The sequence below is a fragment of the Sciurus vulgaris genome (assembly GCF_902686455.1).
Source record: "Sciurus vulgaris genome assembly, chromosome: 16".
Classification (NCBI taxonomy): domain Eukaryota; kingdom Metazoa; phylum Chordata; class Mammalia; order Rodentia; family Sciuridae; genus Sciurus; species Sciurus vulgaris.
This window is the reverse complement of record NC_136477.1, coordinates 53,484,626-53,511,218: the sequence shown is the minus strand read 5'-3', so window position 1 is coordinate 53,511,218 and position 26,593 is coordinate 53,484,626. Positions and strand designations below refer to the sequence as shown.

The window sequence follows — 26,593 nt, the reverse complement described above, 5'->3', positions numbered from 1 at the left end:
ATCAGATCTGCTAATTTGCTGCCATCATTATTCTGCCTCCCCTACACCACTTTACAACCCAGATTATTAGCCTGCGAACTTCCCAGCCAGTAATTGGTCCAGATTGTTAGCCCACGAACTTCCTAGCCAGTAATTGTGTTATGAGGCACAACTTAAGAACAGACCAGTCACCACTGAGAAGTCCAAATTTGAGAGTCTTTATTAAGCCGACCAGTTGACTGTCTCACACAAGGCCCCAAAAATGGCTATTGGGAGAACAGCCCCAACCACAGGGTTGTAGGGGTTCTTATACCAAAAATCACATTAATCACAAGTGTCTGTTGCTATGATTCGAAATTACAAACTAACATCATGAGATCATCAACAGAGGGGAAAGTGGGTCAAAATGACCCTTACCTAGTTTCGAACTAAAGAATGGTTACCAACATCCATACAATCACTGTTCACATAGTACATTGTTTAGGAGCAATAGGGATCAAAAGTGAGCAATTTTTCTTTACATAGGAATTGTCATTTTGTATTGTTAAACATGCCACACTAAGTAACTGATGATGGGTACAGAGGCGGGGTGTTCCCATGGGAGAAGCTTATTTCCTATCTAACATGGAGTCTCAGAGCAAAATGGAGTCTGTCTGGCCTTTAACATTCTCATGGAGCCAGATCTGTCAGCCCATCACAATTGGTCCAGATTGTTAGCCCGATAATCTCCTCACCAGCCATTGGTCCGTTGTTATTAGCCCGTGAAATTTCACTACTTAAGAAGAGCTCCCCTGCCATTCTCTCTCTCTCCTCGCTTTCACTCTTTCCCTCCCTTGCTCTCGCCCTTGCACGCGCTCTCTCTCTCTCTCTCTCTCTCTCTCTCTCTCTCTCTCTCTCTCTCTCTCTCTCTCTCTCCCCCCCTGTGGGCAGACACTGCCTGTACGCTTAGTAAAACCTCCTGCGTGAGTTCCCACGTCCCGAGTGGTTTCTGGGTGCTTTCAGTGGCTCGCGTCCGTAATCTCAGCACTGGGGAGGCCAAGGCAAGAGGATCACAAGTTCAAGACTAGCCTTGGCAACTTAGCAAGACCCTGTCTTGAAATAATCCTTGGCGATTGACTTAATAATAGATCACTTCTAGGGCTCAATTCTCAGTAGCCCCCATAAAAAATGAGATTTGCACTATGTCTAGTATTCAACCAGCTCTCACTTACGGGTTGCAACAGTTATTCCAAATGGTGGAGGAAGAACTGGAATCCAGGCCTCTTGCCTTCTCCTGGGATGTTTTCATTTCCACATTTTGGAGTCTCCATCCAAAGGCTGAGTCTGAATCAGAGACAGCACAGCACACAGGCCCCGGAACTGCAGGTCTAGATGCAGAAGCCCAGCTCCCCAGGACCTTGGATGACACAGCCTGTTTCCCTAGCCGGCAAAAGGGGGACATAAAAATAGAATTCACAGAGTCATTGTAAGAATTGAAGGAAAGAGCATGGAGAGGGTTTAGCCTTGGGCATAGTGGGGTGTGTACCCTACTACATGGAGACCTAACGGTACCTCAAGGGCAATGTTGGGTTTTTAAGACTAGGGACACACAGCTCACACCCAAGGACAACCCCCTGGGCATACTCAGTTCCAAGCAGAATGGCTGCTGGAGGGCAGGTCCACTCGCAGGGCTGTTCAGTGGCTGTGATGGAGAAAGCCTCTCCCTTCCCCAATCCAGGGTGAGCTGGGAAGGCAAGCCACTTCCTGTTACCCAGTTCATCATGGCAGGAGAACAGGGCCTTGCATCCACATGGCATTTGCGTTGTATGGAATAATAACCTTGTCCCCTTCAAGATGCATTGTGGCTGCCAAGTCACCAGGACTGCCCAGTGCCAGCCTCCTGGCAATCAGGGGAAGATTATTAAATAGGAGATTTTCAAATGGAATGCCAGCAAATGGCAGCTGATTTGACATAGATGCACAATTTTCTAGTCATTTATTCATCTGCTGTCACTTTGCATTTTGCTCAATTGTTTTTCCTAACCAGGGCAATAAGATCCTTTTGAATTGAGTCAGATCCTCCACACCCTCCTCCCTCATCTCTTCCCCATCCCCCTCCCTCTTCTCAGCTTCCTTCTTCTCTTGTTCTTTTTTTTTTTTTCCTTCTTAACCACTGAGCCACATCCCCAGTCCTTTTTTAGTTTTTTCTTTAGATACAGGGTCTTGCTAAGTTACTTAGGGTCTCACTAAATTGCTGAGACTGACTTTGAACTCACAATCTTCCTGCCTCAGCCTCCCAAGCCACTGGGATTACAGGCGTGCACCACTGCACCTGGTTCTTTCTCACGTTCTTTTTGACATTTGTTTAAATCTCTCTGTCTCTAAATTCATTTTACTTGAGAGCTATAGCTTTGGAGATATTTCCCATCAATCAAACGACCAGTATTTGTTGTACCTCCTAAACAAGATTACTATGTCAAACAAGCAGATTCTTAAGATGACCTGACTCGGCTCATAAGACAATTCACCAGACAACCTAAGCTAACCCCATCATCTATTTATGAAAATAAAATAATACAAATGAGTAATTCATTAGAAGTGTAGTTCACTTGTATTCTTGGTGCTTTCAGGAGAGCATAGCAATCAAGGAAACAAACCACGGGCAACTTCTTTGAGCCTCAGTTTACTTATCTGTCAAATGGATAAAATTTCAACAACCCTAGGCTGTTATAGACCAATGTTAACATTTAGTAAAGTCAGTTTCACACTGTGCTATACATTGGCATGACCTTTCTAGAAAGTTATTTGACATTACATGTTAAGAACTTAAAATTTAGCCAGGCTCCATGGCATGGGCCTGTAGTCCCAGTGGCCCGGGAGGCTGAGGCAGGAGGATTGCAAGTTCAAAATTCAGCCTCACCAATTTAGCGAGGCCCTAAGCAACTCAGTGAGACCCTGACTCCAAATAAAATACAAAATAGGGCTGGGGGTGTGGCTCAGTGCTTAAGCACCCCTCATTCAATCCCTGGTACCAAAAAGAAGAAAAAGAAATTAAAATTTTCCACTAATGCAGTGGAAAAATGGAAAAAGTACATATGACTCTACAATGTGTGAAAATATCCTCAGTCTCATTCACTATAAGAGAAACACAAATTAAAACCACATTAAGATACCATTTTTCACCAGCCAACTGGGCAAAATTTAAAAGGTCTGGCATCAGGGAGAGTGTGTGGAAGCAATATTCTCACCCCCTGTTCAGGGGAGGGAGTGTGGATTGATGGAAACTTTGTGGAGATGAAGCAGACTACATGTGTAAAAAATTACACATGCACATCCTTGACCAACATTTCTGTTTCTAGAAATCCTTACCCAGCATATACAGAGATGCATGCAGAAGGTTATCTTATGGCATCATTTGCACCAGCAAGTTTGCAAACCACCCAATTACACATCAAAGGAGATTAAATAAAATTTTCATTTGTATCCATACTATTTTCTATGGTTTTATAATATTCTTTCACTTGGAAGAACCAAATTTGTTCACTCTGCCCCCTTCAATGTGCAATCGTTTTATGTAGTTACACAGAATAGTCTCTTAGAAGTACTGTGAAGACTGGGCATGGTGGCACACATCTGTAATCTCCGCAACCTGGGAGGCTGAGGCAGGAGGAACACAAGATTGAGGCCAGCCTCAGCAACTTAGTGAGATCCTGCTTCAAAATAAAAAATGAAAGGAACTGGGGATGTTACTCAAAGGTAAAGCACCCTGGGTTCAATCCCAATGGAAGGAAGGAAGGAAGGAAGGAAGGAAGGAAGGAAGGAAGGAAGGAAGGAAGGAAGGAAGGAAGGAAGGAAGGAAGGAAGGAAGGAAGGAAGGAAGGAAGGAAGGAAGGAAGGAAGGAAGGAAGGAAGGAAGGAAGGAAGGAAGGAGGGAAGGAGGGAGGGAGGGAGGGAGGGAGGGAGGAAACCCTGTGAAGAAACCAAGAAGTATCATACGCATAGTATGATATAAACATTCTTTGAAGAAGAGAGGGGAAATATCCTATTTGCTTGCATATACATGAAATATTCCTAGACGTATACTTAGGAAATGAAATAATGGGCTGATAATAAATCACTGGAGTTGGTAGGCTGGGGGAGAGGAGTGGGAGAGAGTTTTTTTTATATATACCTGCTTATACTTGTTGAACTTTGAATCACATACATGCATTAACTATTATAAACATTTATATGAACACCACATGTGCATACAAAGCACTGTCTCTCATCTGGCACAAAATAGGGTTTTTCTGTCTTTAAAAATCTTTTAGAGTCTTACAGAGTGGCTGAGGCAGGAGAATCACAAGTTCAAAGCCAGCCTCATCAGCTCAGTAGGGCCCCAAGCAACTTAGATACTTTCCAAAATAAAAAAAAAAAGGGCTGGAACTAGGGCTCAGTGGTTAAGTGCCCCTGGGTTCAATTTCTGGGGAAGGAAGGAAGGAAGGAAGGAAGGGAAGGAAGGGAAGGAAGGGAGGAAGGAAGGAAGGAAGGAAGGAAGGAAGGAAGGAAGGAAGGAAAAGTTTGTTAGATCTCAAAACAGCCAGGAGTTTTGAGGTATCAGAGAATTTCCAGAATGGTAGAATCACACAATTATAGCGCTGTGAAGCTTCATCTTGCCATTTGGTTCAATTCGGAAATTCTATTGCTCAATTAAATCCAAAGGGGCCAGTCCCAGTTTCCCTAAATTCTGGAATCCAGAAGTTCAAGTGTCTCCATGAGACCTGTGGATAGCGATGCCTGTCTGTATGCACGGGCAGCCGGGGGGGGCTCCCTGGCATCCAGCTTTCCTCCTCCCCACCTGTTGTGGGTCCTTGGATAACAGATACTGGAGGTACAGGCAGGGGGTCTCCGAGGGAAGGGGTTAAGTGAGCCACATGGTTTGAATCACAAGTGGGGCTAAAGTGTCACCATGGAAAAATGAAGGCACAGGCGCACGGTGGGTGGAAACACAGGGTCCTTCCTGCAGCCACAGCTGTCAGCAGGTGTTGGAAATAATGCACCTGTTGGGCCCCATACAGCTGGAGGGTTTTGTCTCTGACCTGTGGCCAGATCTTGGCCTCCCCTGTTGAACCCTAGCAGAAGATTTAATAGCGCCCACTGATTTATGCCAGCCGCTGTAATCGAATTCAGAGCTGAGGCACGGCCAGCCGTGGGGAAGTTTCTTTATGCTCCCTGGGCTCCTAATAACATTGTCCTCCTTCCTCTCTATTTACCACAGGCCATTTGGTCAAATTAGAGCTTGAACTCAAGAAAGCAGATGGCTTCCTTTAGATAAGGTCCAAAATAATTCCCTTGTAGGAAGAAAGGGGGATGGGATTTGTTTCTTTGAATATATGTGTGTAAAGTAGTCACTTTTGATATATGACTTACATAAAATAATGACAGAAAGGAGGTCATCCTCTTTTCATCCTCAGGTTGTCTCTATGAGTGAGGGGGTTGGGGAAAGAAAGAGAATGTTCTGCTCATGTCATTCTTGGGGATTGGGTAGCCCTCAAAGTGACTGTAGTCACCTCCTCCAAGCAGCACTGATGCCTGAGCTCTGTGCAGCTCCAGGGACCCCTAGATCTCTGTCAACAGAGGCACTGAACTCACCCCTTCCCAGTCCTAACCTTTATGGAGAAATCTTGTGGTTCTCAGTTGCCCACTTGAAATTTTTAAATGAAAAAAAAAACTCTAATTATTATTATTATTATTATTATTATTATTATTTTGGTACTGGGGATTAAACTCAGAGGTGAGCCACATCCCCAGCCCTATTTTGTATTTTATTTAGAGACAGGGTCTCACTGAGTTGCCTAGCGCCGCGCCATTACTGAGGTTGGCTTTGAACCTGTGATCCTTCTACCTCAGCCTCCCCAGCCCATAGGATTAGAGGCATGAGCCACCAAGTCCAGATGTTATTCTTTTTTATTTTAGACACTTTCAAATGTTCAAAATATGAAAACAATAGTTGAGGGAACACCTGCTAAAGGCTGATTTGTATCTCTTCAAAATTCATGTTAGCTGGGTATGGTGGAGCACCCCTGCCATCAGTGGTTTGGGAAGTGAGGCAGGAGGATTCCAAGTTTCAGGCCAGCCTCAGCAACTTAGTGAGGCCCTCAGTAGCTTAGTGAGACCCTGTCTCAAAGTCAAAAATAAAAAGAGCTGGAGACGTGGCTTAGTGACAGAGCACTAGCCTAGCCTAAGCAACACCCTGAGTTCAACTCCCTGTAGTGAAATTTTAAAAAATCACATGTTGAAGCTCTAATAATTCCAGCACCCCAAAATGTGAAGTGGTGGTTCTTTAAAGAGGTGATTAAGTTAAAGCAAGGCCCTGAGTATGGGCCCTAATCCCATCTGACTGGTATCCTTAAAAGAAGAGGAGATTTGGATACACAAAGACACCAGGGAAGTAGACAGAGGGAAGACCACAGCTATCCATGAGCCAAGGTCAGAGGCCTCAGGAGAAACGAAACCTACTGACATCTTGATTTTGGACTTAAGAGTTTCCAGAGCTCTGAGAAGTAAATGTCTGTTTAAGTCACCTAAGCTGTGGTATTTTGTTAAAGCAGCACTAGCAAACTAATACATTCCCCACATTGAATCTGCAATGGTTAGCGTTTGGCTCTATTTACACCATTATATATCATCTTAGTTTTTGATGGATTTCAAAGTGACTTGCAAACTTTGCCCATTTCTAGAGTTAAATGGAGAAGGCAAATGTATATTTGATTGATGGTCACTACTACACTTAAATAAATCCTCTCCATGACAGAGAAAATAGGCCACCAAGATTGTCAATTCATGGGAGTTTACAGACCAGGAAACAGGAACCCAGAGATGAATAATCGTAAGGTTTGATTAGAAAGACATGACTGTGGGTCTTGGTAAATGGCTCTACCCCAGCTGGTTGAGACAATGACTCTAATTCCTTTAGAAGCCATTTTCCTGATGTTTCCTGCTCATTTTTTTCTTCTCTTTTTTTTTTATTGTTTGTTCTATTTAGTTATGCATGACAGCAGAATGCATTTTGATTCATTGTACACAAATGGAGCACGACTTTTCATTTCTCTGGTTGTACACAATCTAGAGTCACACCATTCGTGTACTCATACATGCACATAGGGGAATGATGTCTGTCCACCATCTTTCCTTCCCCCACCCCCTCCCATTTCCCTGTACACAATCCAATGTTCCTCCATTCTTCCCTTATCCTCTCTCCCCCCTGTTCTGTATCAGCAGCCACTTATCAGAGAAAACATTCAGCCTTTGTTTTGGGGGGATTGGTTTATTTCACTTACATGCTCCTTTTTAACTGCATTCCCAGAGTCAGACATCTGGATTCAACTCTGACCTACTACCTACTGGATCATATATCCTGAGTGGGTTAGACTATAGCTGGCTGCATCCCTTAATTTTTCCTAGCCCCCTTGTCTGAAAATGAGGATAATAATACTATTAATAATATGGCTTGTGAAGTTGTGGGGAACAGAGAAGGGTTGGATAGGGAGCATCACAGAATGTTCTCCATTGCTGGTGCCTCACTAGTGGGTTAAGGCAATATCATCATTAAGGGTTTTAATGACTTAATCTAATCAAAACATTTATACTCACCTATCAGTCTGGTGGCCTTGGGGAACTCAGGCTCTTTCCATCTCAGACAAAACCATTGGCAAGAATAGGCATATGTCTCTGTGACCCTCCCCACAGGAGACCGAGAAACAGCCACTTCTCAGGGATTCCTCCAGCCTGTGGAAGGGGAAACATACCTTCTGGGGGACATCTGCAGTCATCTCTGCACATTTGCGACTCTGGAGATGTCTTGGGATGTCAAATCAATAGCTGGGAGTTAGGAGTGCAGGTAGCCAGATGGCCAGGGATAGACAAGACCAGAAGGAAACTGACTCTGGTTAGCACCGAGAATAGCAGAAAGTGTGCAGTTAGCCAGGGATCCCTGAGCTGCTGGGTAAGATGGCTACAGGAGGGGGCATCTCCTCACTGGTCTGTGTGCAAGATTCCTTCTGTATTCCGACCTCATGTCTGCACTAGCTGTGTGACTCAGACCAAGTGACTTGACTTCTCTGAGAGTCATTTTTTTTCCTCCATAAAATAGCGATAAACTGGCCCTGAGAACTAAAAGCACTAATGTATGGAAAATGCTAACCCCGGTGTCACTGTTGTTTCGTGATGAGGATTTTGCAGAACAAGGGTCAGCAAGCAAGCACGCAGCACATGAGTTACTTCTTCCTCTCACTGAAGGGAGGAAAATACATCATGGTCCTCTCCTCAGAATCCTTCATAAGGCAAGGTTCCAGGAAATTCGTACCAATCAGCATAAGTTAGCGGGTGAGATGAAAACTTTTTACCTTCCAAGGATCAGGCCATGAGCTTATTCATCTGTGTATTCTGGTGGCATACAGAAGATTTGGCACACTGTAAGTATTCAATAAATGTTTGTGTGCTTAAGTAGAACCTGCTATAGGTCCCTCCCAAGGAAAAAAAGCATTGAATCTGGAGGTGCTGTTGAAGATTATTCTGGCACTTATTAAAATGGTAAGGAAAACAATTCAAAGTTCCTGCCCCAGGTGCCAAGTCTAGCACAAGGTCAGCTCCTGTACAAGGACAAGTAGAGATTTATAGCCAAGGAGCAGATTGGGTGAGTGGGTGGAAAATTACCTATAGGGGACATCAAGTACGGGGGGATTCTGGCTCTACCAACTTAATTGAATTCTTGTCAAAAGCAGGTCAAGGTGATCAGGTATCAAGAGTGAGGAAGGAGCTGGGTGCAGTGGAGCACGCCTGTAATCCCAGCAGCTCTGGAGGCTGAGGCAGGAAGATTGCGAATTCAAAGCCAGCCTCAGCAACTTAGCGAGGCCCTAAGCAACTCAGCAAGACCCTGTCTCTAAAGAAAATATAAAAAGGGGCTGGGGATGTGGCTCAGTGGTTAAGCACCCCTGAGTTCAATCCCTGGTACCAAAAAAAAAAAAAAAGAATAAGGAAGGAAGAGTTTGCCCAGTTGTCAACGATGGCCATTCTCCCTAAACTGACTTTTCAGGATTCTTGCTATAACTGGATGCTGCCAGGGAGGACAGAGAAGTCTAAGTTCAAGGTCTAGTCAAGAAGAGGGCAAAGCGGCCCAACTAAATTTTGGACAAGGTGAGTCTTTGACATCTGACAGGGAGAAGTCAGGTCCTCAAACCTACTCCTGTGCCTGCCAAGGTTTGGGGATGGGACAACAGATTTGGGACCCTAGGTGCTGCCCCGCAAACAGGCAGACATCTTTGCCTCTGGATCCTTGGGAAGGGTGCCTGGGTTATCTAGGCCCCCCACAAATCTCTCTGTGGTAGTGATGGGAAACATGGCAGGAGGAAGATGCAGAGCAGAATCCACACGGGCCTCAATCTGCAGCAAACTGGCCTGCAAGTGGCAGCAGCAGGGGCAGAAGCTTCTGGACCAGTGCCCAGGGAGGCAGTATTCCAGAAGTGGTCTTCTGGCCTGGTTGATAAATCCCAGACCTGCAATTAAGACAAAATACTGTGAATATGACACCTGCTGACCACTGCAGGAAGGCCCCAGGAACTTTTATTATGAATTAGATTTTGCAGACAGCTCTGCAGTGGCGAGCTGGTGCCTGAGCCAAGGCACCTGAGGGAACTTGAGGCCACCTTGTTCACCAGCGTGAAGAGGAGAGATCCTCCATTGCATCAAGAACACTTAGGAAGGGCCAGTATGTCTCAGAAATCACCTCAAAGCTGGAAAGTGCACAGAGCTCATCTGGTGTGCTCTGCTCCCCTCTTGCATCTGGAAAATTTGATACCCAGAGTGGATGCAAGTTACTGCCAGGGCTGGAGACCAGGGTTCCTTGCTCCCAGATTGGCGCACTTGGCTGAAGGGTGGCTAAAAGGTCTAATATACATACGGGCATTTGATCTAAGGAAATTCAACTATTAGTGCCTGGGAAGACAGAGGAATAAGACTTGAGAGAATAAGACTTGGCAAGAAAGCAGCAAAAGTAGAGAGGAGTAGAGGCTAGGGAGACAAAAAGAGGCACCCATGGGAGTCATTAGATTCAAAATAGAGGTTCAGCTGGGCGCAGTGGCTCACACCTGTAATCTCAGTGGCTCAGGAGGCTGAGGCAGGAGAATCAAAAACCTCAGCAACTTAGAGAGGCCCTAAGCAACTCAGTGAGACCCTGTCTCTAAATAAAATATTTTAAAGGGCTGGGGATGTGACTCAGGGGTTAAGTGCCCCTGGGTTTAATACCAGGTATGAAAATAAAAAGAGGTTCAAACACCTGCAGGACCCCATCGATCATCTAGTCCAGTCGCCTTTGGTTTTACAACAGTGACACTGTTGTATGTACTGAGTAGGTTGGGTGTGTAAGGTTTTAAAGGAAAAGACCAATGCTACATCATAAAAATATGAAGCCTTTTGATGTGGAAAGTGACAAAACTTCCAACTCCAAGGGTTTGACATGAAGTTTGAAATATGATCAGTAGGGATATGACCCAGAACAGGGGGTGTTGGGAAAATGTAATGCTGGTGATATTTCTGCAGGTATATTGGATCAAGACTAAATACTCCCTGTCCCCATTGTTGCTTCCTCTGATGTCTTAGATCCTATTTCTAAGAAGAACACAGGGAAATTCCCCAGAGAAGGTACAGAGCCTGCCTTCTTCCTCCTCCATCTTTGTATCTACAAATCTCTGCTTTTAAGGTTCCCTCAGCTCATATGCCACCTCTTCCAGGAAGCCTTCCCTGATTTTTCACTTGTATCCCCTTGTCCTCAACTGGTATCTATCTCTTCCTCCTGTACATCCCTCCAGACACCCCCACTCCTGTTAGCCACTTCTCTTTTTTCACTCCATACAACAGAGTGAAAAACATAGTAGGCAAACTATAGCCCACTGGCTAAATCCAGCCTGCATCCTATTTTTTATACATAAAGTTTTATTGGAACACAGCCACACTTATTCCTTTATGTACTGTGGATGGCTACTTTTATGTATAATGGCAACTTAGCCTCAAACATTTACGACAGAAGTTGACTGATGCTTGTTATAGTTCATGGTCTTTACCAAGTGCAACAGTGCTGCCAGTGGCACGGGAGGCTGAGGCTGGAGGATGGGGAGTTCAAAGCCAGCTCAGCACTTTATTGAGGCCGTAAGCAACTCAGCGAGACCCTGTGTCTAAATAAAATATAGAACAAGCTAGGAGTGTGGCCCGGTGGTTAAGCACCCCTGGGTTCAATCCCTGGTACTGCAAACAAAAACAAACACCAACAAAAACATGGCTTCTTGCTAAGTACGAATTATCTTGTCTTTTATGACCTAGGATATTGTGTGTTCATGCTCATGCTTTGGGTATGCCTATAAGAATCAGGTGGACTTGAGCATGTAGCTGGCACGTGCCACTTTGTTATTTTGAGAACAGGTTTCATCTAAAAATGTTCTGGGATGGGAGGGTAGCTCAGGGGTAGACACGTGCTTAGCATGCACAAGACCCTGGGTTCAATCCCCAGGGCCAAAAATAAATAAATAAGTGAAATGAAAAGGTTTCCCCTCAAGCCCTTTGGAGGCAGACAGGCAGAGAGATAATGTTTGGTGGTGGTTGTTTTAATTAAGTCTGGCTTTGTCGGCAGCACCCTGGCACAGACAGAGACCCCGGGACCACAAGGTCTTCCCTGAAACAGGAAGGCAGAGTCTCCCTAGGCACTCCCACTGGGGGCTGGCTGTGAGGCTTGCCAGAGCGGTACTGACGGTACTGACGGTACTGACGGGACTTTTTGGAGCCAAATGAAAAGCAGCCTGTTTGACAGATCGCACTTCATTTCCTCTCAGCCCGCAGGGGTGATCAGTGCCCTGGGCTCCCAACCTCACTGGGCAGAGGCCAGTCTGTCTTCCCAGCCTGCCCCAGAGGAGCATTTGCTGGGTGACCAGGACAGGGCTGCCTACCCATCCCTGCCCCTCGGGGGCTGAGGACTGACCCCTGGGCAGAAGCACCATCAAAGCCAGGATCGGCCAGCTCCCACCCCAGATGCCAAGCAGGCCCTGCTCAGGGAGGACTCGGGGGCGTGACAGATCCCAGCCAGTCTCCAGCTTGCATTCACAGGCCAGTCTGCCTGGGGCCTTGCCCCACCATGACGGGCCCATCATTCAACCTGGCTCATCTGCTCTCCGTTTGGGGACTGCTGTGTTACTCGGCTGGCTGCTTGGGTGAGTCGTGCGTGCAGGCGCCTGCTCGTATGGTTTTGGGAAACAAAGACTTGGAAAGCAGACTTACCCTGGGAGCCCTGAGCAGACTGCAAGATTTTAAGATCGCAGCCAGTGCTGGGATTGCAGGGGGAAAGGGGTTGGTAGAGGAGTGGGTGGGGACTTCCCATGCATGCCCACATGTGTGTGCACTTTTTGTGCCCCTCTTGTGACCTTGACTTCAGGGTGCCAGGCTGGTAGCTGCTGTTCCCTTGGCTTTGAAGTAAAATCATGCTCTGCAGTCCAGGGCCCCCTGGTATAAGGTGGCTGGGACGCACTCCAGGCCAGCTGGTTTGGGTAACACGGCTTAGAAGCAGCAACCACCAAAACACCAAATCAATTTCTTCGTAGGTTGCGTCCCCACCTGTCCCCCATGCCTACTTAGGTGCGATCACAGACAGCAAATTTCGACCATGGGCTTTCAGAGAAGTTCAAGCTACTTCTACTTTTAGGAAGAGAATTGCTTTCTAAGGCTTGTGTGGTCTGGGCATGGGCAGGGATGGTGGGCGAAGGAAAGTTCTAGGGTCCAGCCTTCTCTGGAATATGTGCATCCTGGAAAACTTTGGGCAAACGTTAGCCAGTCATTTTGATAATGTGACGATTGCTGAGACCTCCAACCCACTGTCGGGGCACAGAGCGATGCCGTGGAGCGGTGCCCTCTGTCATCTCTCCTCCCCGGGGTCTTCTTCCAGCACCAGTTCCAGCAGGCAGGAAAAGGCCCCAAAGCAAGAGGAGTTGAAAGAAGCAAAAAGTTGAACTGTCCACCAACTGGACAGCGGGTGCAGGATCGTTAGCATGTGGCTACACTTACCATTTTTCCCAACATGCTAAGACAGGATGACTTCTCATGTCGCTTCTTGCCTTTGGTGGTTTCTGATGACACACTGGCTTGTTCTGAGGGGGGCTGCTTGAGGCAGGAGGTAGAAATGGAAAAGGCTACCTCTGGAGGCCAGTCCAGCAAGTGGGAAGATGAAGATGGACACCATGGTGATCTTGGTGTCATGTTTATTTATTTTTTTTCTTTTTGTTTTTTCAATTTGTTCTTTTTAGATATATATGACTGTAACTGTATTATACATCCATGGAGTATAATTTCTTCTAATTAGGTTCCCATTCCTGTGGTTGTACATGATGTGGAGTTTCACTGGTCATGTATTCATATATGAACATGGGAAAGTTCTGTCTCATCCATTCCACTATCTTTCCCATTCCCATCCCCCCTCCCTTCCCTTCATTCTCCTTTGTCTAATCCAATGAACTTCTATTCTTCCCCTCCAACACACCTTATTGTGTTTTAGCATCTGCATATCAGAGAGAACATTCAGTCTTTGGTTTTGGGGATTGGCTTCTTTTGCTTATTCTCCATTTCCATCTATTTACCAGCAAAAGTCATAAAGTCATTCTTTTTCATGACTGAGTAATAATCCATTGTGTGTATATATATATATATATATATATCATATTTTCTTTATCCATTCTTCTGTTGAAGGGCACCTAGATTGGTTCCATAGCTTAGCTATTGCAAATTAAGCTGCTACAAACATTGATGTAGTCATGTCACTGTAGTACGCTGATTTTAAGTCCTCTGAGTATATGCCAACAAGTGGGATAGCTGGGTCAAATGGTGGTTCCATTCCAAGTTTTCTGAAGAATCACCATACTGCTTTCCAGAGTGGTTGCACCAATTTGCAACCCCACCAGCAATGTACGAGTGAACCTTTTTCCCCACCTCCTCGCCAACATTTATTGTTACTTATATTCTTGATAACTGCCACCGTGACTAGATCATGTTTATTTTGGGGGGGGGGGGCTGGGATTTAGAATCCAGGGCCTCATGTGTGCGAGGCAAGCACTCTACCAACTGAGCTATATCCCCAGCCCACCGTGTTTATTTTTAAAAAGGCCTTTGGAGATGGAGTGGATCAAACCCCTTGTGGTACAGATCTGGAAACTGAGTCTCAGGTTGAGGACAGGAATTGCACTGTATCACATGCCTGCTTGCACCCAGATCACACTCTCTGACACAAGTCCCTATATTTCCAAGAGTAAGTTGGTGCGAATCACTTTCCAAGGGTGTGCCTCAGTTTCTCAAAATGAAACGGAGGATTGAGTATGGAGTCCAAAGTGCGAAACCAGAATGGACATGGTGGAAACCACCAAACACTTGCTGAAAGCCTGCACTTGACCATTACCCATAATTTGGCAGTGCAGTGGCCACGTGTAATATGACTTTGGTGTCTTTAAGTGAGGTCAACAGTCCTCAAATTCCATGACAGCTGGCTGTTCCAAGGCAGCTGGCGGGGGGCTGAGCCACGTGGGGCACCAGACCTCGGCGGGCCCCCGTGTACATACACACACAATTGTTTCCATTACAACAGCGGCTTCTGGGGTTTTTCCAGACATGACTCCAGCAGAGACAGAATGGTCCTGAGAGAGACCCACAGGCCACTCGATGACACCAAAATAGACATGCGAAGTCCTGGCTTAGCTGATGGGAGGGTGGAAAGGGGGAAAGCCGCTCCCGAACATGTCCACCTGATGGAAATATTCTGAGCTGGCATGAGCTGTAAATAAACTAGACTGGGCTAAAAACAAACAGCTCCGGGGAGTCGGGGGAGGGGCAGAAATCCATGGCCTTCACCTGCCACAGATGAAGTGGGTCAAGGGGGAAAGAGGGAGGCGGAATTCAGGGTGAGGCGGGACGGCAAAGCAGATGCCTCAGCAAGAAAAGCAACTGATAATTTATGGTCCCTGTAGAGGTCTCCAGTTTCCAGGAAGAAATCAGAGAAGCAAAGTGACTGCATTAAATGATACAAACTGTTTCATCAATGGGAGCCACACAGGTGTGGGGGAAAGGAAGTCACTGGAAGCCATATATGGGCTGGAAAAATGAATGGGTGCAGATTAGCTGCGGGGAACTGCCAGGTTCTCAGGTGACCTTGGCAGGGAGAGAGTCTGCGGAAAGTTGCAGCCTCCATCCTTAGTCATCTGCAGAGGCAAAAGAGAGATGGACGGGAAACTGTGGCTGAGGGTCCTTAAAAGGTTCTTGGGGGTTGGTATACATCTGCCACCTTCTTCAAGTGCCCAAGGTAGGGTGACCACTGAAGCTGCCCACTCCTAGTTAGTGAACGCGTTAGGAAAGAACTGGCATTAATGTCAAGTTCAAGAACAACCCACCGCCAGGCGTGGTGACACATGCCTGTAATCTCAGTGGCTCAGGAGGCTGAGGCAGGAGGAATGTGGGTTCAAAGCCAGCCTTAGCAACATAGTGAGGGCCTGAGCAACTCAGCGAGATGCTGTCTCTAAATAAAATATGAAACAGGGCCAGGGATGTGGCTCAGTGGTTAAGTGCCTCCCTACCAAAAAAAAAAAAAAAAAGAACAATTTAACTCTTATCATTGATTTCACCACTAGGAAAAAGCAGCCCGTGACACCTGGAGCTGACCCGGTGTTCGCAGCTTGCCCTACGTCCCCTGCAGCACATAAACAATTTTCCAGAGCACCAATGTCAGGCAGCACCATTCCGTGACCTTGATGGATCAGCATGAAAACAGGAGCACCCAAAAACCATGACCAAACACAGACAAAAACAAGGCTGTCGTCCAGCCACCGGAACGACCCTTCCCTCATCCTTGCCATTATGAGTAATGGCTGCTGTTTACCTATCGCAGCTTCAGCCTTCGCTTCTTCCAGTTGAGAATTCAGGTGCCTGATATCAGAGTAGGCTTTGCTTCCTGACAGCATTCAATTCAGAGCAAAACCAGACTTTGCTTCTCATGGTCTCCCTCTAAACTACCTAGCAAAAACCCACATCCTAGAATAAATTCTTTCTAACACTCTCTTACTGGGATGCCTCCAGGGTCCTCAGATTGTACAGGCTTGTTGCAATGAGTCAGTAAAACCCTTGGTTGGACTAGTTATATTCTCAGTGGTCTTTGGAAAACATCGATACCATAATCTCCAGCGGTTGTTAGGGGGCGCCTCGCCTCCCTCTCAGCCCCTGACCTTCACTTTTACCCATAGTAGTCATAGTATAGAGTTTATGAGGAAGAATTCTCAAACCAGACTGCCTAGGTTCAAGTCTGGGCTCTGTCACTTACTAGCTATATGACTTTGGGCAAATTGCTTAACTCATTACTTTGGTTAACAGACCTGCAAAATGGGGTTGGTAATAATAATAGCATTTAATCCTCAGGGTTGTCATGAGGATTAGGTAAATTTATGCACATGAACTACACTGCCTTGTAGTGCTTGTCATGAATAAGTTCAGCCAGGCATGGTGGTGCACACCTGTAATCCCAGCAACTCGGGAGACTGAGGTTGGAGGATCGGGAGTTCAAAGCCAGCCTCAGCAACTTGGTGAGGCCCTAAGCAATTCAGTGATACTCTGTCTCTAAATATTGTTTTTTTAAGGGTTGGAGATGTCACTCAGTGGTTAAGTGTCCCTGGGATCAAGCCCGGTGTATGTGTGTGTTTTTATGTATAAATCAGTTCAGCAAACTTTAGTGGGCACCTACTGTCTACTATGTACACTGTTAGACCCTGTTGATGAAAATTGGCTCCTGTCCTCCTGGAAAGCACAGTTTAATCAGGGAGATGTAATGAAACAATTTCACCCCGTGGGGAAGAGCTAACATGAGGATAAACCCAGAGGAAAAGCTAACAGGGCCAGTCAGCCTTGGCCTGGAGGTGAAGAGAAGTTTCCTAGTGAGAAGACCAAAGACTGAGATCAGGGGTGAGAGGCAAGTGGGGGGCAACCTGCAAATGTTCTGTGATGTCAGAGGTTCTGTTATGGGGTGCAGGTGAGGGCCCCATCCTGAGGCTAAAACTGGGAACCAAGGAGTGGTGGCGCCCGCCTGCAACCCCAGCCACTCCAGCGGCTGAGACAGGAGGATCGCAAGTTTGAGGGCCACTAACCTGGGCCACTAACTGAGTCCTGTCTCAAACTGAAAAATAAAAAGGACTAGGGTTTAGCTCAGAGGTGGAGCTCCCCCGGTTTCAATCCTTGGTACAAAAAAAAAAAAAAACCTAGGAACTAAAAAACCATGAGTTTTGGCAATTATGAATAATATTGTTTCTAAGTACACATGTTTTGGTGAAAATACACCTACCTACCTTTCTGTTGGTAAATAACTAGGAGTGAAATTGTGGGCCATAGCATATGTGTGTATTTAGCTTTAATAGAAAATATCAAGCAGTTTTCCAGAGAGGTTATACTAGCTTACACTCCACCAACCAGCATATGATAGTTCTGGCTGTTTTACATCTTTGTCACCTTTGTGGCATCTCTTCTAGATAAGAATATGGCGCATGCCTGCAATCTCAGTGTCTTGGGAGCCTAAGGCAAGAGGATGGCAAGTTCAAAGCCAGATTCAGCAACTTAGCAAGGCCCTGAGCAACTTAATGAGACACTGTCTAAAAATAAAAAATAAGAAGGACTGGGGATGTGACTTAATGGTCAAGCACCCCTGGGTTCAATCCCCTGGTTCCAAAAAAAAAAAAAAAGAAGGTTTCTAATCAGAGTAGCCCTTGCTTTCTGACAGTGTCCAATCCAGAGCAAAGCCAGACTTTGCTTCCTCAAAGCCTCCCCCATTTTTGTTTAGCCATTCTGGTGGGTGTTAGTGCATCATCCCAGTGAACATCACCATTGCCCAGCAGAATGGACGAGTGTATTGTGGTTTAACCAGGTGGAACTCCATTCAGTAGTCACAACAGCAAATATGAGCCGGGATGACTCTTGTTGAGCAAGAGAAGCCAAACACGAGAATTCATAGTGTATTATTCCATTTATATAAAATGCCAAAATAGGCAAGATGAATCCCTGGTGTTAGAATTCAGGATGGTGGTGGGTGAGGAACACAGATTGGAGCATAAGGGGCTTCTGGTGCTAGACAGTTCTATTTCTTGATCTGGGTGCTGGTTTCTAGAGTGTGTTCACTTTGTAGAAATCTACTGGGCTTTAACTTGTGTATTATTTTCATAAAGCATGCCTCAACATGGAACATGGGCAAGGCCCCACCTGAAAATCAAGCTCTAAAGGTCCCAGGTCTTTCTATACCTCATCATACTTAGAATTAGGACACCCAAGTATTGAGACACTAAACTATGACTTTCTATGAAATGAGTGACCTTCAAATATATGTGAAGTCTCTATTTTATTTTTTTCTTAGATCTTCATAGTTACACATAGTAGTTGGGTTCATCCTGGAGTCTGTATTTAATCATGGGTCTGAAGACCTTGAAATCAATTATCACTACCTCCAGCCCTTGCTGCCTTCCTGGCTGAACAATTTCCTCCTTAATATCAAAGTTCTTAACACTTCCTTCTCCCTAACTACCAGGGATACAACTCCCCAATTACTATCTGAACTTGCCACATCTGCAAAATGGAGAGTTAGTCTCTGTAGAAGGAGAAACTCATTGACCAGTGAGAATGTAAGTTGGTGTAACCTCTTTAGAAAATCGCTTGCTATTTTCTATTAAAGCTGAACACAGACACGAACTATAGCCCAGCAATTTCACTCCTAGGTATTTACCAACCTGTGAAGAAGGATCTTACAATGTCACCATTTTAATTCAGCAAACGCAATACAAGGGCTTTTCAAGTAGCAAACAGAAGTTCTGCTCCCATCTCTAACAGGTTAGAAATTAGATTTGGAAGTCCGGGTGGCCACATGGATCTCCTTGGGGTGTGATGGGCATGGCAGAGGCCCTAGCTCTGAACTCGTGCTAACGAGCAGCAGTTTTCTCCACGCAGCGCTTCCTGGCCTGGATCAGAAGAAGCGTGGCAGCCACAAAGCATGCTGCCTGCTGACGCCCCCTCCACCCCCACTGTTCCCACCACCCTTCTTCAGAGGGGGCCGAAGTCCGGTGAGTACATGGGACATGAGAGAGCATAGAACTCTGGGATTCTCAATGCCCACCCTGCACCCCACCCACTCAACAGGGGCTGGCTGCCGACCCCTGTTACAGAATCAACCCTTTACTCTCACTCTGAGTTTAAACCCTGGAATGGACACTTTGCAGTTTCTGGAACATATTTGTCCTCCTGCTATCTTAAATCAGCAATGTGAGAGGGAGTCTTCTCACATGGGAATTGAATTTGGCAAAGTGTCCCACCTTTTTTAAAGCAATGGTAAATTTATAACTTTCTGGGTTCCCATCAGCTGTTCAGATGTGGAATTTCCCTTTTCCTTTTTCTTCTTCCCAAGTACTTAAGAAATTCCCTGGAGGGCATGATATGAATGGGGGAGCTGGATAAAATGAGGGGCAGGGCATAGAAATGGAGAAGGGGGATAGAAAGAAGTTGTTTAACAGGTACCAAAGCCACTACTGGAGTTACGAAGCACAGTAGGGTGACTACATTCTATAACAATTTACAATATATTTTAAGAGCCCAAAGGTTTCTAACACGTAGAAATGATAAAGTTTGGAGAAGACTGAAATGCTGATTACCCTGATTTGATCATTACACATTGCATACATGTATCAAACTATCATAGTATATCATAAATATGTACAAATATTATGTGCCAATTAAAGGAAAAGAAACAGGAAATTGTCTTCCACAGCCCATGTCTTAGGTAGACCATGTCCATGGAGTGACATAGGAAAGAGCCCTTCAGTAGCCATGCTGAGGTATGAGGGGGAACAGATTTTGAGAAGAAAGAAAAAAGGTGAGGGAAAGGAGCAGGACTCAAGACCTATAAAACAACCATCCAGGGCATTTTAGGGACTTGGGACACTCAGATCTTTCTAGAACCTTTTAAACCTGTACTGTCCAGCACCAAAACCACCAGCACTATGAGCACTTGCAGTGTGACTAGTTCACATTGGGAGGTACTGCATGTGTTAAGTACAAGAGTTTGAAGACCTGGTTGAAAAAAAGATGGTAAAATACTTCATTGGTCACTTTTTATACTGAATATATGCTGAAATGATAATATTCAGTGTATGTTGGGTTTAAAACATAGTTTTAAATGTATTTAAAAACTAACTTCATTTGTTTCTTTTTACCTTTTTAAAAGGTAAAAATGTGGCTACTGGAAAAATTTTAAACTACAATGTGGTTCTCATTATTTTGGATATTTCTTTTGCATTATATTTCTTTAGGATGGTCCTATCCTAGACATTAGGTAAGGTCCTGAAATAAGCTTCCTAACTCCATCCAAAGTGACCTTTGTAGCTCAGTAATCCATTCAAGCCAGGTGTGTCTCAAGAGCAGATGAGAGAATGGAAACTGATGGCCCGAAAGGTCATCCCTCTGTCCCCCGAGTCTGACCTCTAACACTGTGTTACTTTGCACTGAAGCTTCTCTCCCCAGACATGAAGAATCTCCTCCTGGAACTCAAGACCACACAGTCCCCGTGCATGCAGGGCTCGCTCGGCTCCCCTGGACCCCCTGGCCCCCAGGTTGGTGTTCCACCAGACCCCTCCCTCCTGCCTTCTCTTCTAAGTAGGGGAGGCCCCTGGGTAGAGCCTGTTGCTGTCTATCCCTTTTAATGTGATATAGAACTGCTTTTCTTTCCCTACTTACTTGCAACTCCAGAGCCACCTGGGTGAATTCTGACCTCCCAGCTGTGATTTCCTCATCTATGCCAGGGGCATAATAACAATTGTCCCTGCAAGTGGAAAACAGACTGAAAGAAAGAAAGGAAAATAAAGAAATAAACAACCCAAGATATATTTTTAATTGCCCCTGTCATACTGAATTTGGGGGGATCAGAAGAGAAGCTGCCTATATGGATGTGGTTATTATTTAGTTAGCACTGGACAAACACTTGATGCTAATGGGTAATGTAACCATTGGCCCCATCTGTGGACCCAGAGGTGCCTGTGTTCTGTGCAGGAAAGTGGGGGGGCAAGAGGAACTTGTTACCTGGAGCTTCTCTGGGCCCCTGGTATTGCTACCAAGCAGCCCACCTCTCCCCACCAAAAGGGGAGGGAAAAGTGAGGAACAGGCAAAATGCTAGAGAAAGAATTTTCTGGACAAACAAAAGAGATCCTCCAAAGATCCCCTCTCAGACTCCTGCTCCTCTGGCCTGCCTCAGGGAGGGGCTCCATCAGTGAGGGACACCCACTGGTCTCTGGGCCCCCGATGGGAGGAGAAAGTACAGGAGCGGTCGGTTCCGCAAGTGCCTTTCCATGCAGGATGCATGGAAATTGTGACTTGTGTAAGTAAACCCTCCTGTGGCTTGCCATCACTGGAAAACTAAGAGCCAAATTCCTAACCCTGGGTTACAAAGCCCCACAGCAACCGAACACAGTGGCACACACTTGTAATCCCAGTGGCTTGGGAGGCTGGGACAGGAAGATCACAAATTCAAGGCTAGCCTCAGCAACTTATCGAGGCCCTAAAGCAACTTAGTAAGACCCTCTCTGAAAAATTTTTTTTAAAAAGGCTGAGGATGTAGTTCCATGGTAGAACACCCCTGGATTAAATGTCCAGTACTCACACACACACACAGCTCCACAGCAGGGGACTCCAGCCCATATCCCCACCATAGGCTCCACCTCCTCCATCACCACCCAGCTCAGTCACAGTGAAGCTCTCTTGGGTTCTCAGACTCTCAGAGCTGTTTTCCACCTTAGGGCCTTTGCACTTGGAGTTGCTGCCATTTGGAAAGTTCTTCCCTCAGCTTGTTATCATAGCCAGCTCCTTTTTTTTTTTTTTTTAAGCCAACTCCATTTGATCACTTAGAAGTCAGTTTTTGTGCCACCTCCCAGAAATGCCTTCCTCACCAACCCAGTCCCAAGACCTCACTCCACCATCACCACACTTGATCACATTGGCCTACACCAACTCTTTGGCTTCCCCTCTGTAAAATGTAGGCTCTGTGGCAAACTATGACCTGTGGATCAAATCCAGCAACAGCCTGTTTTTCTAAGTTATAGCAGAGTCGAGTAGTTCTGAAAGAGAACAAATGTGGCCTGCAAAGCCCAAGGTATTTATTCACTCTCTGGCTTTGTACAGAAAAAGTTTACTGATCCCTGGTCAATAGATACAGGGACATGGTCCATCCCACTGATTATTGTATTCCAGTCTACACTAGTGCATGGGTCATAACCTGTTCTCCAGGAACATTTGTTGAATGCAATAAAGAAAACAGGACTTTAAACCCAGAGTTGGTTATAGAAGTGATAAAGAACGGGCAATAAAGGGGTATCCTCTGCCGACCTCAGAGCAGCGGTGCTTTGGTCATTCTGAACATCTCTAATTTTGTGCCATCTTATATTACTCATGGGGAGGCTGACTGCCCAACCCTGGGGTCTATGCAGCCACTTCAGTTCACTTAAAACTATGTGAATGCTGTCCCTTCTCAAAGTGAGATGGGCAGACCAGAAAAATTGGGATCACCTGAAAGCTAGTTAGAAATGCAGAATCTCATCCCTCTTCAAACCCTTTCAATAAGAATCTTCATTTTAACATTTAACAAGCCCCCCACCCACCCCTGTTGCCCCATCCCAGTGAACCACCTTCTCATTACAGTTTGGGAAGCACTGAGCCAGAACACAATGAACTTGTAATGTAGTTCTAACCATTTCAAGAAATGACCAAAATTAAGGCTTGGAGGAATGAAGAGAACGGAATGAATATTCTTTCCTCATCCCCTTCCCAAAGCACAATGCAAATAAACCAAAGATGGCAGTTTGCTATAATCACCTAAGGAGCTTCAAAAATTCCTGACCCTTATATTTTCTCCCCTTGAGGTAGTTATTTAACTGGTCCAGGATGCAAACTGGGTTGTAGGAGTTTTTTCAAAGATCACCAGGGGATTGGAATGTGCTGCTATATCTGGGAATCACTGGCTGAGGGGGCTCTTGGTGGTTTTGACACGTTTCAGAGAAATCCCATTTTGTAAAAAAATTTTGTACCAGGGATTGAACCCTGGTTTGCTTAACCACTGAGTCACATCCCCAGACCTTTTTTATATTTTATTTAGAAACAGGATCTCACTGAGTTGCTTAGGGCCTTGCTAAATTGCTAAGGCTGTTTTTGAACTCATGATCATCCTGCCTCAGCCTCCCAAGCTGCTAGAGTTACAGGTGTGCACCACTGTGCCTGATAAGAAATCCTATTTCAAACAGGCTTTACACTGTGCATATTCAGATCTTAGGGAAGTAGTGGGAGCCCAAGAGATTTTGATGGATTTCTCTCTGCAGTCCTGGGGAATTTGGGAAACAATGACTGTGCATCTCACAGACTTGTAAGTAGAACAGCTGCAATTTGGCTATGGGTATGCATAGCACTGGGGCAATGGGCTCCGGAGCCCCTGAGATGGCATCATGTCACTCCTGTGGCTGACCAATGTGAGTTTACTTGCTCACATTGCAAGATACTGTAATCCTAGCAACTCAGTAGGCTGAGGCAGAAGGATCACAAGTTTGAGGCCAGACTCAGCAACTTAGCAAGACTCTGTCTCAAAATAAAAAATAAAAAGAGCTAAAGGTGTGGCTCAGTGATAAAGTGCCTGTGAGCTCAATCCCCAGTCCAAAAGAAAAAAAAAAAAAGTAAAAAAGAATTTTGCTGCTGAAGGTGGGAAGGGGAGAATTATTTGGCACTTGGTACCCATAGATCAACCACTGGGGATTCTAAGTCATCTGCTGCTGGGTGAAATACTTAACTTCCTTCTTGTTAGGTTCCCCAGAAGTTTAATGAGAGTAGCTGAAAAGACTTGAGAGATGGTGAATCATTGTATTTTCAGCTGCCAGGATTTCTGCAAAACTCTTCAATTATTCTCAACAAGCACTCAGGATTTTTCAGGCCATCAAAAGGCTCTAGGGACAAAATTAAAGTCACAGAGAGTGGATGTGTCAGCATTACGACCATGGTACTGCTGGAAACACAGTGCCAAGAAAGTTGAGGAGAAGGAGGAATAGAGAGGGGGGTGGGTTGCCGGGCAGAAAAGGGCCTCCAGAGCCCCACATCCACATAGGGATCAAGGCTGCTTCTGTAGGAGCCCAGCACACCTAGCACCTCACTCCCTCTCCTCCTCCCTCCCCAGCAGTCCTGCCTTGGTTGGGCATAGTCTTTCTTCACTTCTTGTCTTAATTGTGTAGGGTCCACCTGGACTTCCTGGCAAGACAGGACCAAAGGGAGAAAAGGTATGAGCCATTCCTCTCTTCAGCCCAACTCTCCTTGGTAATTTCAGCTTGTTCTATGGGGGTGCCACTGAGAGTTTACTGGTTGACATCATTCTGCCTAGAGTATGTGAGGATGGGCCCCTGATAAATGGGCTGTGGCCATAGGTATATTCTGATTTGGCCCACTAGCACCACAGGGGAGATGTGACCAGCCAAGTGACTGGCCAACTGGCTGAGCCACGCTGCCTCGACCAGTCGTCAGCCATAGTAAGCCTTCTGCTTCCAGAATCTCTCTCCCACAGCTGCTTCTGTTTACCTGTCTTCTCCATCCACAGGGGGAGCTTGGCCGACCAGGAAGGAAGGTATGGACCCTGCTGGTTTGTCAGCACCACCCGGGCAACTGTGGGCAACTGTGCTGCACATGCGTGTGAGTGTGTGTGCACTCCTGGGGCGGGGAACCAGTAACGCACTCCTGTGGCCACCAGTACCAGGTGGACAGGGATGGTGTGGCCATCCTGATGACAACAAGTAGTTTTGCTCATTCTTCCACTCCTTCAGTCAGGAACTGGAGCCTGCTACTGCCAGGCACTCGGACTTCTTCCAAGGGCTGACAAGTCTGGCCAAATTGCTCCCAGACTCAGGTCATCTCATCCTGTCACCCATCAGAGAAACCCTCCAAGTCCCCAGCCAGCAACACAAAATGACTCTCACTATCTAGTTGATGAAACTGGAATAAAATAATAAAGCAGACAAAAACAGATGGCTTTTGCTTTTTGGCTCCAGAAAAATGGGAGTTACTTAAGATTACTTAAGGTTACAGTGATGCTGAGTGAACCCAACATGTGTTATCCAGGCTTTTATTAGTGTCAAGAGGGAGTAAACCAGTGGCCTATTTTACTAGCTGTCATGAGTGGATACTTGTACTGAAACCCTAGGACTTGTGAATGAAAGAAGGGCAAAACATCGACTAAGAAAGATGCCTATGGTTCTAAATAGAAATGACTCTATTCCTGGTTAAGTGATTTATTCAGATGGTTTCGCTCTCAACAGAAGCCTTAAACAGATGTTTACAAGGTACAGGTACAACTCCAGTCACAGCACAGTGGCTAACTGCAATAGTAGAGTAGGAAGGACTCTGCGGTGGTCCCTGTGCAAAGACAGAACAAGTCTGTGTTGATTAGTGATGTCTGCCATGGATGTGGGAGGCAGGAATAGGAAGCGGTTACATGCTAGCACCTGGCATCTCTGAGCCCTTCAGATCTCTAGCTAACTGTGAAATTAGCCAATGAGTGTAGAGGTCTAGATAGACCATTCTCCAGTCCTCTCTTAGAGTCCTTGAGGCTGGATTTCCTAGAAGCAGAGACATGCACAAATGAATAAATTAGTATGGGAGCACTCTCAGGAGGAGGTGCCTATAAAGAGTGGGAGAAGCCAGGCAAAGGTATGGTGTAAGCTGAAGTTCAGCCTCAGTAGCCTGATCCCTAGGGAAGCTCTGGAGTGTGGATTGCCTGGTGGTTTGTCCCACCTTGAGGTAAGGGATCTGGACTATTGACTGCAGGAAGAGGAGGTATGTAAGTTCCTGGGCAGCTTCAGTGGCCCAAGGGTAAACTCCATAGTTGTAGGTTGCAAAGATGAATCATTAGCAAGAAGTAGAGCCACTAGGGATGGGCATTCTGAGCAGATAGAAAAACCTTGAGAGAGTACCAACAGCATCTGCTACTGCTCCCCAAGCTAATGTTATCTCATGCCCCAGCCCATCCTTGTGGAGAGAACCCACTGGAGTGTAGGGGACATTTTACTCAAGGAATGGAGGACAGTGGGAAAGGGATTCTAAATGTCTTTGTTTTTCAGTCTATTACTTGAGTAAAATAAAATCCCGTTAGGTGATACTATATGACAAAGGATTTCACTTAAACCTAAGTGTCCCAACATTTTAGGCCCTTAGTCTTTAAAGGGCAAGGATGAGAGTCCTACTATGTTTAGAGACCCCATTTTCATACCTGGACCCCAGATATTCTTAGAAGGAAGGAAACATGCCCACTTTTCCTGACTTTTGTTCTTGGTTCTTGAAGGGTAGACCTGGCCCCCCAGGTGATCCTGGCATGCCTGGGCCTGTCGGCTGGCCAGGCCCTGAAGGACCCAGGGTAAGTGTAATGTGCTTTGGGGCTCATGTGGTATCCAAAGAAGAGCGGGGAGGATGGCAGCTCCCCTAGCACATAGTCAAGAATCACTTCCTCAAGAGGAGGAAGAAGAGAGCTTGAGGACTCTCCCCAGGTCCCCAG

At 45.8% G+C, this 26,593-nt stretch overlaps 1 protein-coding gene across 2 annotated transcripts in view; it reads left to right on the top strand.

The window, feature by feature from the left end:
- The window catches only part of COLQ (collagen like tail subunit of asymmetric acetylcholinesterase), a 56,625-nt gene that overhangs the window by 6,365 nt on the left and 23,667 nt on the right, over positions 1–26,593 (top strand). The window contains exons 1-6 of one of the 2 annotated variants that reach the window (XM_079114423.1): positions 11,982–12,191; positions 18,985–19,097; positions 20,538–20,639; positions 24,288–24,332; positions 24,647–24,673; positions 26,384–26,455. In XM_079114423.1, the coding sequence (XP_078970549.1) occupies positions 12,116–12,191; positions 18,985–19,097; positions 20,538–20,639; positions 24,288–24,332; positions 24,647–24,673; positions 26,384–26,455 (435 nt within the window). In that variant the 5' untranslated portion in view covers positions 11,982–12,115. Of the gene's footprint in view, positions 1–11,981; positions 12,192–18,984; positions 19,098–20,537; positions 20,640–24,287; positions 24,333–24,646; positions 24,674–26,383; positions 26,456–26,593 lie in introns of those variants that run through there. The other variant, XM_079114422.1, reaches the window with a different exon arrangement.